This window comes from Colletotrichum gloeosporioides, assembly GCF_011800055.1.
Source record: "Colletotrichum gloeosporioides strain Lc1 chromosome Unknown consensus_17, whole genome shotgun sequence".
Classification (NCBI taxonomy): domain Eukaryota; kingdom Fungi; phylum Ascomycota; class Sordariomycetes; order Glomerellales; family Glomerellaceae; genus Colletotrichum; species Colletotrichum gloeosporioides.
In genome coordinates, this window is record NW_025544662.1 from 654,377 (window position 1) to 673,706 (window position 19,330).

At 51.3% G+C, this 19,330-nt stretch overlaps 4 protein-coding genes across 4 annotated transcripts; 3 read left to right on the forward strand and 1 right to left on the reverse strand.

Annotated features, from left to right (window-relative positions):
- Positions 1 to 3,813: 3,813 nt before the first annotated feature.
- GCG54_00011102 (uncharacterized protein) lies at positions 3,814 to 5,178 on the forward strand (the record flags this gene model as incomplete). Its single annotated transcript, XM_045411012.1, has 1 exon — positions 3,814 to 5,178. The coding sequence occupies one exon, from the start codon at positions 3,814 to 3,816 to the stop codon at positions 5,176 to 5,178; it is 1,365 nt and encodes a 454-aa protein (XP_045268070.1).
- A 403-nt stretch (positions 5,179 to 5,581) lies between these two features.
- On the reverse strand, positions 5,582 to 7,264 carry GCG54_00011103 (putative amidase; the record flags this gene model as incomplete). Its single annotated transcript, XM_045411013.1, has 1 exon — positions 5,582 to 7,264. The coding sequence occupies one exon, from the start codon at positions 7,262 to 7,264 to the stop codon at positions 5,582 to 5,584; it is 1,683 nt and encodes a 560-aa protein (XP_045268071.1).
- A 2,600-nt stretch (positions 7,265 to 9,864) lies between these two features.
- GCG54_00011104 (uncharacterized protein) lies at positions 9,865 to 10,135 on the forward strand (the record flags this gene model as incomplete). The annotated part of the gene is made up of 2 exons (XM_045411014.1): positions 9,865 to 9,912; positions 9,965 to 10,135. The coding sequence occupies 2 exons, from the start codon at positions 9,865 to 9,867 to the stop codon at positions 10,133 to 10,135; spliced, it is 219 nt and encodes a 72-aa protein (XP_045268072.1).
- Positions 10,136 to 16,143: 6,008 nt separating this feature from the next.
- GCG54_00011105 (uncharacterized protein) lies at positions 16,144 to 17,938 on the forward strand (the record flags this gene model as incomplete). The annotated part of the gene is made up of 2 exons (XM_045411015.1): positions 16,144 to 16,529; positions 16,579 to 17,938. 2 exons carry the CDS (start codon positions 16,144 to 16,146, stop codon positions 17,936 to 17,938), a joined length of 1,746 nt encoding a protein of 581 aa, XP_045268073.1.
- Positions 17,939 to 19,330: the final 1,392 nt, after the last annotated feature.

Sequence of the window (19,330 nt, forward strand, 5' to 3'; positions counted from 1 at the left end):
ATCACATACAAATCTCGCAGCTCTTCACAACTCATGTTCAAGTCCTGTCTACAACCCGCATTATTCTACACCCCTCCATCTCAGACACAAGCCCACCAAATGATGTCTTCGTCGCCGGAGCAAGCGCCTCCCGAGGGCGACGGCGATTCCATGAGAATCTTTGGTCTTTCTCAACCTACCTCGTACCGCAAGGTCTGTGTCAGATGCGGAAGATGGGGCTACTTCGCGAGCGACAAGGAAATAACAAAGTCGGGTAGCAACACCGCGCGCGTTCCTGTTCTCCAAACATCTTGCTGTCAGAATATTTTCTGCATTGACTGCATTCTCTCCACCATTAGCGATGGATTGTGGGATGGAATTTGGCGGCCCCAAGAGTCGGGATATGGCATCTCGATTAGCTGTCCGGCTCGTTCTTGCGAAGCTCGACGGCTGTGTCTAGATCTCGAGAGCTTGATTGAGTTCCTACTCGCGAGTGGCATCGGAAAAAGAATTCTTATCGGCTCAATTAGACGCTTTCGATATGCATTTGAAGCCCAACGGTCTATTCACGACAAGTTCCCCGAAATGAATGAATGGCAGGGCAAAGCTGGCAACGACTTTCACAAACAACTCGCCTTAGCAGGACAGATGTGGCCATGTGATGGGACGTGGCCGCGTGGCACCATGATGCACGTAGCCCGGTTTTCGTTTCGTGGTGGGGAGCCGATACCTGTTTTTCTAGGTTTATTCAAAGACAAGATAAAGCGGAAGCCATGTGTGGTCTGCGACGAAGAATTCATGGAAACCTCCAGCGGCGAGGTCTTGAATGTTGTCTTCTATAAGTTCGGGGACGCCCAACGGACCCCGCACACTGGAAAGTCGGGTTTCCCGCCTCGCAGCGTCTTTCTTGACTGCCACTCTCAACACAAACTCAATTGCTGCTTCCGATGCCACGACCACAATATTGCGGCAAAATTGGATGATAATCAGGAGATAACCTGTCCTGAGACGGACTGCGGAAACATATTGACTCCTTCACAAGTCGAAGCAGTTGCACGGCCAGACACACTTGCGCGTTACGACAAAATGCAGCTCCAGAAAGGCTTGGACACCATGCCGTACTTTCGATGGTGTGTCAACGAGCACTGCAGTGCCGGTCAGGATAACGACCTTGAAGGCTGCTCATCAGAGTATAGATTCTTCATCAAATGCAACGCCTGCCATTTGCCAATGTGTTTCCTTCACTGCCGAGTCTGGCACTTCGGTCAAACCTGTGAAGAGTACGACAAAGCCCACGACCTTGTGGGAGGAAGAGACCCAGAAACAGACTGCTGGCTGCTGGAACATGCCAAACCGTGCCCGGGCTGCAAAGTTCCCGTGGAGAAGAACGGTGGATGCTTCCACATGACGTGCCAATCTTGCAAGATGGAGTTTTGCTGGGGTTGCCTGGCTGACTGGAAGAAGATTCGCCGATTCGTGGATGGACGTATGACGTATGATGTGTCGGGGCACAACTCTGAATGTGACTTTCGACGAACCCGCGTGCAGCCGCACTTGGCTATTGGGGACAACGTTGGCGACGCTATTCGAGATGCCGAGGAGCTTCTCTGGTTGATGCCACAGTGATTTGGACGGCTAGGTATGTTTCGGTATTTGTTTGAAAAAGTTGGCTCAGCGATGAAGCAAGGTATTTGTCGTTTTTTCTGGTAACACGAAGTGGCTGGGATACGTGGCGATGATGGACTTTGGTTTTACCTGTTTGGTTGAATGATTCTTATTAGCGAGTGAGTACAGCAAGTGCATTCAGTCGTTTAGGGGGTTCTTTGACTGCAAATTGATCAGCGTTTTTTTTTGGAGGTATCTTGGTGTAACATGATCTTGTCACTGGGGAGGATGTCGATCGCATGTGCTTGCAGAGATCAAGTTAACGCCCCAAGCTTCTTCGCAAGGGGAACACGTCGCCCATGTAGGCTTACAGCGTTGTGAGTACTGAAATTTCGATGTTGCTGCTAATACATAGCCTCAGTGCGCACCTAATAGCAAAAGCTAATTGTTGTTGCAACTGAGTAATTCTTGGAAGGCGTTAAAAGTGATGAATCTATGCAAGACTGCGGATGAGCGAATACTTCGAATGATTTAATTCCGCAGGGCTGATCGGATGATCTGCGGCGATCACGGGCGGCCGGTATTGAGCTTCTGGCCGGGCACAACTCTCGGCCGGAGTTTGCCTGGTTGCCGTGGAGCTTCCACGGCGAGAATCGCCAAACCTGACCAATGTGTCCAGTCGACTCATTGATCCTAGTTTTTGCTTACGGCTGTCCCCTCCCGGAGCCGATGGGATGAGTCAATACTAGGAAAGTGGGAACTCACCAGCTCCATGAAGTTTGCGTCGCGGATTGGCAATTTCTTCAACCCTCTCTCTCTTGCTCCGTTGGCCGTCTCGTCTTTTCACGGGGGAGGGTCTGGAATTCAGGCCGGGTGGCTGTGGTGCTTAACGCCGGGCGGGATAGTGGCTCAACCTTGTTAATGCGTTCGGTCGGCGTTTTTCGCAGGCCCGAAAACGTTTTTAGGCGGGTCACACCGCTGAAGCCAACCCATCTTTCGGGACCGACTTGTCATTCAGGCACCCGAACTGGTTGAAGACACTGGGATCATCGCGAAACCGAGCCTGCTAAGTCCAGGTCAGGAGGAAGATGTGGAAAAGATAGGGCGGAATAATTCATGTCTCTGTTTGTCATTCAGGCTCTGTCTCGGCTGGAGTTGGTGATGGTTCCTCCGACGTGTGTGGAGAGAAGACGAGTGCGTCTTAAATCACTCGTGTCTCTGTTCCAGCTCTATTGGACCAGATACCGCGAAAGCCAACGCAAGACGCTGAACAGCAATGAGCATTGTGTTCGAGATGAAGCATATGAAAACGGGGAGAAGCCAACGGACTCAAGTTTCGTCTAGATTCAGATGACACTTGCAGCTTCATGATTTGGAGAAAGCATCCGCTCTCCGAGCGATTGCGGGCCCAATCAACTGTCAACTGTGACAGCGATGCTAGCGGCTGATTAATTCGTGAGGGATGCCGGCGTTAAAAAAAAGAGACAGCTGAGCAGTCAGAAAAGGGGAGAAGAATCGGGGGGCACGGCGGGTAGCTAATGAAATATGTCCGGACAATCGGCGAACACAAGCACCGATCCGCCGTGTGGCGCCGTGCCCTTAACCAACGAACAGGGACTAGGGGACCCCTAGTCGACCCCTAGTCCATTTGTCCACGCATCGGAAGACTTTTCGACCACACCTGCCCACTTCTCGTTGCGGATTCTTCCTTGCCCAAGGTCGCAAAAGGGGGCCACGAGGGCTTCGGCCAACGCCCTCGGACGTAAAGTCCGAGATGTGCGAGCAGCGAAGAATATTCGATAATGCGCAATCACATTCCTTGGACGGTGACAGGCAGCAGCCCGGGTTGATGACGAATGTGTCCTAAAATGTTCCCGTGTCCGATGGAAGAGCAACCGTCCCCGTGGACCGACCGCCAGCTCGGCCGGCCTCCGCGATTTTCGTTATCAAACTAATAATTGGGTACTTTTTATCTAGGGACCACCACACCGGGATGGAGACAGACGTGGGACCTTTATTTTCTCAAGATCTCTTAAGAGCACGAATCACCCCATCGGTCAGATCTGCTCTGTCATCTGGTACTTCATCGACTTCATCGACTTCATCAACTCACTCTGCATCCAAAAAGTGATAGAGACTATTAAGCTTCAACGTCAAGGACCGATATCGCACCACCTACCCGTCGAGCGATTTTGTGACTGAACATAGCCCGACAACACTCATTTCACCATGTCAACACAGCCGTTACCGGCGAGGACGCCATTTTTCCAATGGCCTGCAGCGCAACGAAAAGGGGCCATGATCCCTATGGTCATGTCCTCTGTCATGCTCCTCCTCCTAGTTCTCGCGAACATGTCATATCTCTTCGGCACCAGCTTCGATCAAGCAAAGCGCACACATGCAATCAAGATCCTCGCCATCGACTACGATGAGGGCGCCATCGGCACCGCCGTCTCCAAGGCATCGCAGAGCCTCCAAGCCGCCAACTTCCCCACCATCGAGTTCGGCTCCGTATCCGAGTACTCGACTCCTGCATCAGTAAGAAACGCGGTCTGCAAAGGAGACTACTGGGGCGCGATCTACGTCTCCTCGGGCGCATCCGCGAAACTCGCTAGCGCCGTCAACGGCACATCCACAAGCTACAACCCCGCCGACTCGATTACATACACGTACAACCAGGCTCGGTACCCGGCACAGGCAGACTCGCTCATTGCCTCCAACATCGTCAAGGTGGTTGGCATGGCGCGGAGTTTCTACTACCAAACCCCTAACGGCACCGCGGCTCTTCGATCTCTCAACGCCAGCAATCCGGCCGCCATTGCCGCCTACCTCAACCCTATCCAGTCGACTGCAGACCTCATCCAGCCCACGACCCAGGGCCCTCGCGTCTTCTTCAACACTGTCAACATCATCATCCCAACCTTGGCTCAGTTCTTCTACATCCTCGCACTCAACGGCATCGGACTGAGCACCGGTATCCTGGCCAAGGCCCGTGTACGTGATGTCTGGCTGATGCGCTTCGGCATCGGCAAGATCTACGGTTTCCTCACCGCACTCACTGTCTCTGGCTACCTCTGGGCCTTCCGCGAGTCATGGGACGTCGGCAGCTTCCAGTTCGGCAAGACCCTGCTCGTCTTCTGGCTGTACATGGATGTCCAGTGGCAGGTTCTCGAGTCGTTCGTCGGATCCTTCGTGCCCATGCAGTTCATGCCCTTCTTCGTCCTGACCTGGATCATCACCAACATTGCAAGCACCGTCGCCCCGTTCGAGCTCATGCCCGGCTTCTACCGCATCGGTTACGCGCTGCCAGCGCATGAGGCCTACTCTATGATGGTCTTGGCCTGGTCTGGATGCGCTGACCAGACACGCGTTGCTCTGCCAGTTCTCTTTGCATGGTGGATCGCCGGCCACGTCTTGGCCGTCTTCTCTATCCGCAAGCGCTGTGCAGATGCAGGCATGATGGCCGGTGCAGCGGCCGTTAAGGCCCCGACACAGGAGCAGGAGCATGCGCAAGACCTTCCGATCCCTCCGCGCTCAGCAAGCACCGAGCTGACGCTCCGATCCGACGAGGAACAAGTCAGAAACGAGAAGTGAGAGGCTTCTGAAACTTGGAGCAGCAAGGCGGAGGATGTAATACAGCAGCGACAGGATGCTTGATACCCAGGCCTAGGCCTATGTGTTTTTTACGGTCGATTAGACGTTGAAGAAGCGTGATGATGTGGTTTCGGTGCGGCTCTCCCACCTCGTTAGACTCAAATTAGACAGGCATCATGCATGAACCATGTAGCATTCGGCCACCAACATAATGAACTCTACTCAAGACCATCCGCTCTCACATCGTGTGCTAGTGATTTTTCCTTCAGACACTTTTTTGTTCGAGTAACATGAGAGTGATCCTAGCAAAATTTTGAGACACAGGATTGAGAGGAGAAAGTTGGTTTCTATGAACACTAGTCTATGTCCATTCATGGTCGCTTTGGTTAATATACGTGTAGCTTCAGATCGCGAGAGGACTCTGAAGCACGCTCAAAGCAGCAAACAATTCGTTATCGCAATATTTGCGAGCAACGATCTGAATATCGATCGGCGCTCCCTCATAGTCCCCCTCCTCCCAAAAGTGTCTCGCCCGCTTACAATCCTCACTCAGGGGAGTTGCATCAGCTGGTGCGTAATCTTCTTCGCCTTTCTTCAACGCCTTGATCGGTGTAGGCACTACAACGCCAGGATAGTCGACATAGTTCCAGAACGACTCATAATTCCAAAACAAGGCGCCATCATGCGGGCATGCAGGTCCCACATAGGCTGGACTGATCAGGATGTCGACGTTCTGCGCCATCCAGTGCTCGGCGAACTCGCACCTGAATTTGTCCCGAGAAACCCGTTGCTGGAGAATGCCGGCGGCATCGAGGTCCTGGTTCATGGCTTCTGCGGCTTCAAGGGTCCCCTTGGTCAGCAGCATTGGTGGCTCCCCTGTGGCAGCCATTGCTCCTTTGATCATCCTGCCACCATCCGGAACGAAGATGCGCTGGGCGCTTTCCATAGCATCGGCGGCTCTGAAGGGGATGAAATCTTTGATTTCGAATGCGGGAGACTTGGCTAGCTGCTCGCGGGCCCAGCTCAAGGCGCGGATGACCGGAGGCTGCGGCACCACGACTCCGTCGTTCATCATGAAACCGACTTTCAAGGGTCCTGTCTTCGGTGTTGTTTCCAGCCCAGTCCATGGAATCGGAATCAGCCTGGGGTCTTCCAAGTGAGGTTGGGCGTCTTTCAACACCGACACGAACAGGTCCATGTCCCTGAGCGACGTAGCCAAGGGACCAGTAGAACCAAGCACATTGAGTTCACCGGCATAACCATAGTCTCCGGTAAAGTCTCTCATAGGGAGATAGTAGGAGGTCGTCTTGAAGCCGTAGATGCCGCAGAAAGCGGCTGGGGTTCTGATGCTGCCTCCAATGTCTGTACCGATAGCCAGCGGGCTTCCTCGCAGAGCCACCAATGCGGCTCCGCCACCGGTCGACCCGCCTGCTGACAGGTTGATGTTGTGTGGGTTGAGAGTGCGACCTAGAGGGGACACCGTCTCCAGATGCATGATACCCTGGGGCTGCAGCGTCTTGCAGTGGAACACGGCTCCCGCCTTGCGCAGAATGGAGATCATCTGGCAATCCTTCTCGGCCTTGTGCCGCGTGACGACGAAGCCAAGAGATGTGTAGTGGCCTGCAAGTGGGATCATCTCCTTGACGGCAATCGGCACACCGTGGAGTGGTCCAACCGTCTTGCCCGTCTTTTCCAAGTGTTCATCGAGAGCCTTGGCCTGCTCCAGAGCCTCATCCATGAACCATTCTGACAGGCAGCATGCAAGCTGGTGCGCGATGATTGCCCTCTTCGAGTAGGCCGAGGCAACGGCCACGGCCGTGAACTTCTTGGCTGCGATGGCTTCGGCCAACGCGACAGCATCGTAGTTTTCGGTGATGTCAATCTCTGCGGATGATAGAATGCCGCACTCTCTCGGCAGGGCGACGACGTTCTTCGGTGGGCTGGCGATGACGGCCGGTGAGATGTGCAGTTCTTTAGGGACTTTTGCAGCGAACTCTTCTAGAATGGCCGCGCGGGCAGCCTCGAACTCCGGGGTGCCCGAGACATTGGGGAGCCTCTCGATTACTGGCAAAAGCTTGGATGACATGGTGGATTTGATCATGTCTCAGGCTGACATGAGGAGTACAGCTTGAAGGTGAGGGCGTATGTTCTCTAGACCGACTGCAGTCAGCGGGCAGACGGCAGCATTATATCTTGGCCGAAATTTTGGCTCATGAACGATTGTTGCTCAGCGTTCCCATCATCATCTCGAATTCAAATCGTTGCACCAATGACGTCTTTGCTCAGCACATGTTGTTGAGACGATGCGGGGGTCTTGGGGCGGCCAAAGATCTTCCTCTAGCAGGATTACTGCATTGGGATGTCCGACACAAGCCGAGTCGGTTAAGCGTCTGATCCAATTGACATCACAAATAATCCCGATAAAGTCATGCACACAAATGATCGCGTTGATGGGGTTTGCGGGGTTGTATGTGCTTACATGTTCATGCTTACAGAGCATCATCTTACGATCTTAGGGTGCTTTGAAAGCAACGCCGGCTCCGGAGCGCCGAAGCCGGAGCAGTCGGCCGGTTGAGACTAGGCTCCGCCGACTGACTGTGTGCACTTGCGATCGCAAACTTCAAATAAACAAATGGAGCTGTATGATTCGAGGCCTCAGACACTATTTGACCTAAATTGGGTGCACTCCAGTGATGCATTAGCCCCTGAAATTTTGAAGGTCGCTGTACCTCTGGCCTCGAGGCGCATCTATTCTTTGATGTAGAGCTGTGCAACCTTGCAGAACTTCTGATGCCCCTTAAAACGCAACACATATTACAAAGGACCAGACTTAACATCATGTAATTCACGTCACCGATTCTCTCCCGGGCACATACCTACATGAAGATGACTTGAAGAGGTGGAATGCAGCTTGTCTCGACAAACCGAAGAACGAGGCATAGATAGATTTATCTACTTCAAAGCGAACCCGATCAAGCAGTCAATAGTTCACCTCAACAAACCGAGCACAGCCATCTTCCTATTCCATGGTGAAGAGACTGCTCGGCTGGCCGCAAGCGCACAGGTGTTGTCAGGATAAGACTGCTTTTAGTCAACAATCAACTGAGCATTCAGTGGGGACCCCTACGACACTGATTGCCAACCTGCATGTTCAGTTAGCGGAAACATGTCAGATACCCGGGAGTGGGTCAGCCACGTGCAGCATTTGAAAGGAAACATGAGATGATGCGACAGGTACCTTAGTTCTGAGTAGGTCTGGTGAAAGCACTTGATTAGAACGTGCCGGAAAAGGGGGAACGCGGAGTAATTTTGGCTGCCAGGGATTCCAGCGGGATACCGTCCATGACACTAACAGCTGTGTAATATCAGACTTCAGCAGAGTTGACAGAAGCATCGAGTGATGAATGTTACGTTCATGTTATACTAGAGCTGCAACCTACACAGCTGAAAGGCCAATATGGTGTAGTAAAATTCCTGGAGACAGGGAGCCCTTGATCAATCACAGCAATGCCCGCGGCGGACGGGAACGGCACCCGCGGCCCACGAACGGTGTCCGAGTTTGGACGCCTTTGTTTCCAATGGATTTCGCCCACTCCCAGTTCTAGCTTCCTATGTCAAAGCAGCTGGACAACCGCCCTTCTTCTAACTCATTTGGTAATCCACTAGGTTTTCTTGCATCATTTTCGTCTCACTTCCCCTGTCCGTAGTTCATCTCAGTATCGACGAGCATCGCATTCTCAACCATGGATGCCTACGTAGTGCATCAGTAGCGATGGCTCTACACCCGAGGATGCCGAATTGAATGGCAAAGCCTATTTTCCGATATGGATAAGAGCAACACCGCGACCGGAAGTTAAGGCGGACTGATCTGCGGTTCTCGAGCTGCCGCTGTGCAAGAGCAACGTGGGAGCTGTCCAAGATGACGCCTCTCGGACTCCATACCTGTGATCTGATCATTCCTTCAAAGAACCTATCGCGCGTCTGTCTGGCGCAATTCGTATGATGTTAGTTTGGCGAAACTGGGGGAGCGGGTGATGTTGACGAACATCCGGAGCGTAGGGGTTTTAGTCTAGGTTAGCCCTTGTCGGCCAAAAGCTTCTGTTTCGAGTCAGATACGGTACAGCCAATCACCTTCTGTCCTAGGGCTCCCATGTTTACGCACAATAAATTGAGGAAGATCTCGGTCATTTACAAGACCGCAACCGTTATGGGCCAATCCTTTTGTATCTACAGCAGTGCTGCCTTCTTAGTGTTCTATTAATACATTCGGTGGGCTGTGTTTCAATCATTTCTTTGGCATGATCTCCGTGCAGTACCATCCCCTCGGCTGAAGCAATCTCGAACCCGCATCTAGACCTGCAGCGCGACACTTTTATCCGTCTCACTCATAGAGATGTACAGTTATTTCCGTGCTAGTGTTTTGAAACTTTCCCCATGCGGGTAAGCCTGTCAAGTTCCCGAAGAAGAACGTATGTTGGCAGGCAGATCATCTAGGATGCATCAGCGTCTGAAAAGTATAAGAGTGAAAAGTATAAGAGTACCACGCCGCCTTCCCGTGTCAACTACCTCAGTCATCACCATCTAGCAACATCATTCTCCGAAATCATCTCCAAGGACATCTTCCACAATTCCAAAAACAAAGCGAGTCTCCAAAAAATACCACACTACTCAGATCCAACCGTCAAAATGCGTTTCTCCGCCGCCATCTGCCTTTTCCTGGCCTCGTTCGCCTTGGTATGAAATGTTCACAAACCTCAACAACGCCAATCCTAACGAAAACATTTAGGCCCAGTCGTCCAAACACTCAACAACCCACTCTGCAGCCAGTAAAACCGCTTCGGCCGCCGCCACCACCAGCCACAAGACTACCAGTAGCCGCGCTGCTGGACCGAAGGAGACTGCTGCAATTGCTTTGGGGGCCCTGCTCGGGGGTGTGGGCGTTGTCGCAAACATGTAAAGAACCTTAGGGAAGATAGTCTGCGCTTGCGCTCACTGTCTTGAGTCTTTTGCACATCGTCACACTTGCACAAAAAGCTTCGATTCTATTTTACTTTCTCGGGTGATGCGTTTTCTTTCTCTTTAGCAGCAATACAGGTTGATTCAGAACATATCACAATCATGAAGTTAACCCCAGAATGGTTATAAAACGCTCCTTCTCCAGGGTTCTTATCAAATAATTCAGACTGACGGCTCAGTCCGGATCATTAGTAGTCTTCTTCCTTCTTTAGCTCGAAGAACAGCCAGTTCCGCTTGAGTATATTCCTGTGTCGCTAATTCTAGACGGGCACAAACACTTCTCCCGCAGCTTCCTATCTGGGTTGACTTGATTTCAGGAAGCTGATGTTGAACGACGACCTTTCAAAGCTACCCACTGAGGGCCGTGAGCCGGCGCTAGCTCGGAACCCGACTGTGGAACCCGGCCGCGGAACCCGACCACACCGCAACCAGCGTTCCCCCTTTTTGTAGCCTAGAACCAACGTGGCGCAGTCAATGCGGCCTTCGTATTCTTCCTTGATCAGATATCGCGCCATCTCCCACGCTATGTCCTCCGGGTAGATGAACTTTAACCGATTGGCTGTGTATCTTCAATGCATCCCATGGCCACTGTGGCATGGTGAAGACACTGACCAACTACCGTCTTGACATTGTTCACCCAACGTTGACATACGCCGATGTTATCTGTTTGATTTTGTAGTCAATAACCCAAGTCGGGCGCAGGCAGGGAGTCCACTCGGGAGACAGCACCTTGCTCGCCCTTTGACGGCCAGAGAAAGCTTCTTGCAGGTAATTGGGTTGAAGCTTCCAACTCTCTTCGCTCATATCTTTGTTATACATTAGTACCTTATCTTAGTGAACAGAAGTGACATCATTATCTGAACCAAAGACCCCTACGACGTTGTCATCTCCCATCTATTCTACAGCACAAAATCTTATTCCGAGCCCTTCAGATTCTCATCAATCGAGTATTTACCTCCGCGTCCAGCTTCCAGTCTTTTCGGTATACTGAACATCAACTTTAGTACGTACATAGCCATGCGCATTCATTTCCGTGGTCTGTGCTGCTCTTGCTGTCATTCTCACTTCCCTGTCAGTAGCTACTATTATCTCACCAGTCCATGCCTACCGCAATGAAGTCGACAACATTCAGATGTTCTCTGCTCATGAAAAGGAATGCAGCTAATGTTTCGCTTGTCTCAACATCAAGTATTGACCAGATTCGTGAATAAGAAAAGACCTTGGGCAAGCACGCCGGTGCAAATGATCCCCAGTGGCCCCTGTAGTTGGTAAGGCTGTCCATAGGCTCATGATTATTAACCTTGCTTCGACCAGACCAACCATCGACTGTGTTACGCTAAATGATGGAGGTGTCTGGGTCCCAAACCACTGTCTGTCGTGGGCAAGACTCCCAGCTCATCGAGCCTCACGTTCTCCACTCCAGCATCCAGAACGCCCTTGACCTCTAATGATGCTTCTCTTATTAACACCCCCTACTACCAATACTTCCAGCCCTAAAATGAAAAGGCTCATATTCTACAGCTCTTGCATTTCCGCCACTATCTGGTGTAATACATGCTTAACATATTCCAATTTGCCCCAAGATTTCCACGCCCGAAGGTTTAGAATCAAGGTAAGAAAGAGCCGTCACTCTACTCTTTTAGGAAAGCTATGGGCAGTATGGTTTTGGCAGGATCGTAAGGACCTTTTGCTGTGAGCCATGGCCTGATATCGAAGCCACATTTGTCGTTGGTTGCATGATTGCATCACCTTCTTCTAATGGTACTTAGGATTCGAGATAGCTAAGAAAGATGATGCTATATTCATCCATAGCGGCTGTTCGCAACTGGCTTAGGTGGGGTCAAAACATTGACAAGAGCCTCATCATTTTCTGCGGAGATGCGGTCCCCGCATGTGGCGGCTGAGAACCCTTCCAAACCTATGCCGCGTGACCCTTTCACAACTACCAGTCCTTGGCCTTCTTGAAAAAGAAGGTAGCACGACACACTTACTCGAAGAGCCATGCGGCTTACTCACGTTCTATCTCTCACTGCATAAGATAGCATTTAAACCAGTCTACCTTTTGAGGCTCTTTCTCAAGTACCGTGCAAGTTTTGCTTTCATACTTTTGATTCTGGTCTAAGATCTTCAACGTAAGCCTAAAGGCACGCCATGACGCAGGCAAGGGCCGGCTTGAAGTCAGTCACATAGTGTACAATCCCTAGTAAATGTTTTGGCAGTGATTTGTCCAGAAAGAACCCCGAGATCAAAGAGATTGAGGCCAAATCTTTGCAGCATTGTATGAACCTCGGCTATTACTTCAAGAGAGCCTACAAGATACATTCCACAGCAACCCTGCATGAACTATCGTGGCTCTACGGGGTCTGATATACAAGCCACACACGACTGCTTTATGATGGCTCTGAAACACATTGACTTCAATGCCGGTCCTTTTGTTATTCTGCTGCCTACCCGTGTCTCAAGAATTCCTGAGGTAAGCCCCTGTCACGTCGCTCGACAGGAGTACAGAACTGCATTTTGGCGTCTAGCGCCGCCAACGACGGCGCGTTGGCACCACTGCGGCGGCTCATTTGACGCAAACGTTCTTTTGACGGCATGCATATGCCCGCCCGAAGCGTGCCGACCTCCCTTGCTGGGAGAGACATGCATGGGACTTTTATCTTCAACTATTTCGTCAAGCCACAGCCAACATAATAATGAACCCCCACCCCTCCTCCACCCCCTCCTTCATCGGAATGATTCAGTAAGCGAGGCCTACACTGACCGAGAACAATATCAACCGCGGCATTGTTTCATGTTCGGGGGATCATTGAACCTCGGAAACTGAGCTGTTATGGTTGTTGTGGCAAATGCATATCGACGTTGACCGGTCAGCTTACTAGGTGAGGCTTCTCGTTGGACATGACCCTGAAAGTCCGCCTTGCAGCAGCCCAGCCCTCCTCCGTCGGCGTAGGGAGGAATTGTGGGGAACGATCTTTCTAGGTGTTTGCAAAACACGCATTATTCGTTTTGGGCAGATCTACGTGCTCGACCTGGCCTTCGTAGCAGATTTAGGGCGCCCGGGTAGTCCCCAATTAGAGTTCACAGACAGAGGCAAGGAAGTCTAGGACTAAGCCTACTGATCTTCGCGTGTGCCTGGCCCGTGATCCATAGATTCGGCCCCCAGGACCCAACGGTCTGGGGATTGGTGCTGGAACAATGAGTAATACGCTTCATTCAGCCTCCTTGTCAAGGTGCGAGCTGCTGACGGGGCGGACGAATGAGAATGCTGGATCGTGTCTTGGCCACTACACATGAACGTACAATTTCCTATTTCGGTAGTTGGTCTTTTCCCCAAACCTCGGTTGCGAACTGACGCCAGTATAAACGTACCATTACCCTTTTTGGAAGTCGAGGCTCAACTAACTAACCAAGCAGATGGGTCGCATCGTATTATCTCTTCTCTCAAGGTGATTCCAGAAGCCCGGTTAGAGGTCGAAAAGACGCGTGTCAGCCTCACAAGTACGGGGGAAGCCGATTTAAAGTCTCTTTTACAGGTTCCAGGGGGCCCAATTCAGTTGGCCATTTCGCCGTCCACGACTATGATTGGACAATTGGTTCGACGAGGGAAGTCCGCCCGGGCTACACTAACATCAAGTTCATAGCGATTTCACTGGTGCCTAAGATACGCCGATGAGCATGCTCTCATCTTGTTGAAACCACCACGGGACGTTGGCTAACATCCCACGCTTCCCACGAGCCACATCAGGCGGTGCCAATATCGTCACCCCCTGCTGCCATGCCATCCTTACGGCCGCACTTAACATACCGACACACCATAGTCGCATCTACAGTGTGCCAGTGACACTATCGTACTGGTGAGCCTGCGGCCTCTCATTGGCCTCATGACAAGGAGAAAGGACCGATATACCGGGAAAGGCGCCCGTGGTTTCATGCGAGGTTTGGTAGGGCTGAGAGAGTCCCTGCCGATGCGACCTTATTCCCAAAAAGCGGCTGTACATGTTGTTGATTGGGAGCCAAGGATACCCCCTGGTGTAGCCGCGCTTGCTGCATCGACCTATCAACCTCCCGACAACCTTCCCTGCCTGGAATCCGTTCTCCTAGGACATCGTGTATCAACAGCACTTTGAACGGTGACATCGGAGAAGACCCACGCCGGCCTGCCATTCTCACGATATATAAGTCTGCGACCAAAGCCCTCAGGTTGATTCCGTTCATCAGCCATATCATCTCACAGTCTATCAACGCATCGGTCCTTTCAAAACCACCACCCGTGCCCTCACTTCCACATTTTCATCAATACCACCATTATATCAATACAATGCCTGCTCCTCTCGTTCCCGCCGGTGCCGTCGCTGCTCTCTCCGACCCCTCGAAAGTCTGCCACTGCGATGCGGCAACTTTGGCTGCACAGTCGCCATCGAGCCCGAACTGCACGAAGTGTCTGCTGCCGAAGCCTGCTGCTAAGTAGATTCGATTGACTGTTGCGATACAGTAGTGGTAAGTTACTGAAGGAGACAACAATGAAGTCCAAGGACATGAACCTTCACTGACTCCAAATCTTAGATCCCCCAATATCCCATTGGAATAGCCAGACTGCATTCGACAAGAGCATGCGCTGCTGGGATGGCAATGCCAGGGTCATGATACGCATACAATTCAACTTTCTTATGTTGGGTGGGACCTTCGACTTCCAGGTTGGGCGGTTCGTTTGACACAGGATTGGAGTCAAGGGAAATCCATACATGCAACGGGGAGGGATCTCGGGTTTAGAATGGTGTTGTCGGTTTTGTCATTGCTGTGGGATCTATAGGTCCCGTCCACTCTTTCCACTATCCATGGATCAGTTTTTCAAATGCGCGCAATATGAAACCTGAATTTCGCATGCAGCTGATGTCCTATTGATCGTACAATTGTTATCCTTGGCTCCATCAAAACCGTGGCTAATTTTCTAAGTTATGGCGATATAAAACAACAAGATATTCATGAAGCATGCCCTCCAAAAAAAAAAAAGAAAAAACTAGTGACAGCAGGCAGACGACTTATCATGTTGAAGTCAATCCGAGTTCGGTGAACACAACTCTAATTTATGATCAATAAATCGTGCACTAGCCGTGGGCCTTTCTCATTTTGAGAGACAGAAAAAAATGAATGCGCCACAACCTGAAGTGAAGGCAATGAAGACAGAGATACTATTCTTCAAGGCGGAAAAGCAAAAGAGAAACTCCTCGACGGGGAATTGAACCCCGGTCCCCGGCGAATCGTATTAATGACAAGCCGATATCCTCACCACTAGACTATCGAGGATTTGCTGATATCAGAACGTGTGGAATGTGTCAATATGTACCCCACACCTGCCGACCACCCCTTGCCATCGCCATTTCCAACAGTTTACCGCTCACAGCATGCATCTTTCCAAGGTCCCTGGTGCTCACTGGAGCGCGTCTGAAACACAAACATTAACGCAACACTATTGGATCTGATTGACCAGCCCTGCCGTCTGTCCAACTATTCAACCTTGATCGGCTTCACTACGACATGTCTTGATTTACACCACGCTATGCCCAAACGACGACGGCTATGCTAGCGCCATTCCTTTCAGTGGCTGCGCCGCTGCGCGACAGCGCATATCCAGGACGGCGGACGCCCTCATCTGACATCATTCCCGCCCCGGGATCTGCAGCCATAGCCGCAATACATTATTCAGCTGCCTAGACAGGGGCACGCGACTGGGCAGAGATACTACAAAGTCACGGTCGCCTCCGGTTCATAAGCGCTGCAACTGCCGCAAGCGACAAGAAAACCTCCTGAGCTTAGCCACAGTCTATCTCTGGGCATTGCACGCGCCAAGCTCGCTCACCTGAAGCAACAATCACAAATCACACGGGGTTTCCGACTTGAAGCGCGGTCGTGAGATTATCACACGGACTTCGACCATTCAATTTTCCAATGGAGGGAATCATCATTGAGTGTCAAAAGCTGCAGTCAAAACTGGCTCCAGCTGGCGAGACTGTGCGCCATTTCATCGCCGCGTATCCTGACGGTCAAGTACAGCTTTCGCCATTACTGGAGGAGCTTCTGAGCTTGCCCAATGTGGTAGTAAAGCTCGAGCAGAATGCGTCGGGTTGTGAGGCGGATGTCGATCTGTTATCCAAGATTAGTCGAATTCCTAATCTCTGTGTCGAGAACATTACGCAAATCGAATCACTTCTTCGCATCTCACCCCGACTCTATCTCCATGAAATGGGGAGCTTGTCAGAGCAGGCTGCTGTTTTGGGCTCGCTTCTCGCAACAGAACGCCGAGCTCTGAATTTAGCTGTAAATGGGCTTGATTTGTGAGTTATCTTTGGGTACCTGTTATATACCGTATGTTAATCGATCTAGGGTCAAAGGGTTACAGCGAGCTGAACGAAACGGCGAATCACCTCCATATGCCACAAACCCCATTCTCCAGGACATCTCATCGATACAAAATCTGTTGGGCCAAGAAACCTCGTCAGAGAACATAACCAGCTTGCTTCGGGAGCTCGAAGTTCGCGACAGGCAGTCTACTGGCTTTTTTCAGCTTCATACCACCACAATCAACGGCTTCTTAAATACACTTAAAGCGTTTGTTGAGCAGCAGTCGGGGGCCATGTCCACCCTCCAGGTTGCACGAAGATCGATCGCAGGCAGCGCCGTTTCTAACACGAGTCCGCCTCCAGAGCTCAATTTAAACTACCTCGCTCCCACCCTTCCGGAACCGCCCCCCTCAAACGTCAACTTTAGACATATTGGGAAAATTGTGATGAACCTTGAGAAAGAGCCGCTAGATATCAAGTTCATGCCCGGTAACCCGGTGACTTTCGCAACTGCAAGCTTCCACAGGGACGTTGTCCTTTTCAACGCCACGACTGCTGACCGCCGGAAAGAGATCAAGGTCAGGGGTGTCCATATGATATTCTCCCCGATGGGCGACCTTATGGCCATAACAGTGGAACACATGGACGACCTCCCTCACAAGCAGAAGCCCATCCCCATCACACACGACTTCGTTCGGTTCAAGAAACCGGCGCTCTACGTGCTTGACACTCCTCGCGGAACGGGCATGACGAGCAGGCGTTTCTTCTTGCAATGGTATGGCATTCGCGCATTCGCGTTCAATCCAGAGGGCTCTTTGTTGGCGATTAAGGGAGTTCGACATCGTGTTGAACTCATCAGTAGCGCAAAGGGCCTGGGCTATGGCGTTGTCAGAAGCCACACAGACGAAGTAACACACGCAGAATTCACAGCCGACGGTGAGAGACTCGTGACGATGTCCAAAGACGGCACGATGCGAGTGACGAATATTCGCACGCTCCATAGCATTGCGAAGCTGGAGATGGACAGCTGGAGGAACCCACTTCAGCTAGCTGTCTCACCCTCAGGAGTAGTGGCCTCAATATGGGGGCGGACGGTGACGATTTGGGACTATGACACAGGGGCAATGAACAGCTACAACTTCGAGACGGCGCGTGGTAGTGAAGGTTGGCCCCTGGCTATCTCACCTGACCTTCGATGGGTTGCGAGTCGGACGGACGAGGGGGCCGACGTAACTGCCCTTGCTACGGGCAAGGTTATCTACTCAGCAAGGCTCGAGACTGGCTTTGTGACCTCGGCAGCTTTCTCAAATGACGGTAAATACTTGGTATCCGGCAGGTGTACGAATGGGCATCATGGGCGGGCTGACTCTGGCATTCTGAACATGTGGGAGATTGTGGTTTGAGTTGATTAGGGCAAAGACCATTGTGTTATTGTGCTTGGATTGAATTTGAGATACCAACTCATGTACACGAGATTGAATGTGTATTTGACTTGAATGCCCCGCTCGGTGATATCACCCCCAGTTCCTTCAAGTAGAGCTCGATCACTTGGTCAAATTGACACATTTTCCGCTTCTTCCACTGATGTAATGAGAATCTCTTGACCTTTTACTTTCAAGCTCACGATTATCCCAGGTATCAGCTGATAAAGATGAATTTCACACATCAGAGTGTGGCCCATGTCGGGAACCCAGCAGTGAGCAGGGCACCTATCTACTCGCGACTTCCGGTTTCGCTGTGTGCATAACGCACTTGAGAGGCTTTTCATGCGCCTTGATTCTCATTGGAGCACAACCTTTCTGTTCGAGATGGTGATTTTGGCCCACTCTAAGGTCGATGTGAGAAAGATTACTCGTGCATGGACATCTTTGGTTTTCGTTGGACTGAGAGTCTAATGGATCATTTTGGAACGCCATAACGGCTGCCATGACGACTCTCAGAGTTGCCATTTAAGCGTTTGGAATTTCGTGATTGTACAGATTGTGAAAGAGCTTGAAGAGATAATGATATCTGAAACCTACATTTCACTCGGCGGGCATGTTCAAGTCGGGTCCCCAGCCGGTGCCACGGTAGTCCTTCGTATTTAACCACATTGCCTGAACACAGCCTAGTGTGTATCCCTTCTGGGCTAATTCATAGTCCGTTGTGATGATGCACATCTTGACACACGGATCGACCAAGTTCAAGCGACAGGATGTTGCCCAGAACTCACAAATCAGGCAGCCGTATTTTCAAACCGAATACTAAGATATGCGTGCATCCTCCAGTTCTAAACGCCACACCGCGCCTTCGATGGAGACAACTGACACCTTGAAGAGGAACGTCAAGGATGTGACCAATCATGAGTTGAGCCGGTTTTACGGGACTTGCATCTACGAGGCCGTCGGGACGTGAAGGGTAAAAATTAAAGTCCGAGTGTGTCTCACTCATCTTGGTGGCTTAAATGCCAAGTGCCAAAAGGGGGAAAGAGGTATGTCTCCCGAAAACACTCCCGCTTCATCCACCTTACTCGCCGATTTGAACGATGTCTACGGTTTCTCGGTTCTGCGGGGTCCTTTCTCCTCACCTGGTCATTGGTCGCTCGAAGGGCTCTGCCACACTGGAGAGCAGACGTGGTGGTTTAGCACCAACCAACAGTCCGCCGTGAGACATCAGCAGCAGAAATCATCATGAATGCCTGATGCCTCATACGCACCAGGTTTACGGATCGACAGAGGTCGCATGCGCACACCCCGGTAGCCGAGTGAGAGCCGTGTATTTTCCTGATCTCATAAGCATGCGGCGTCGACTCATCA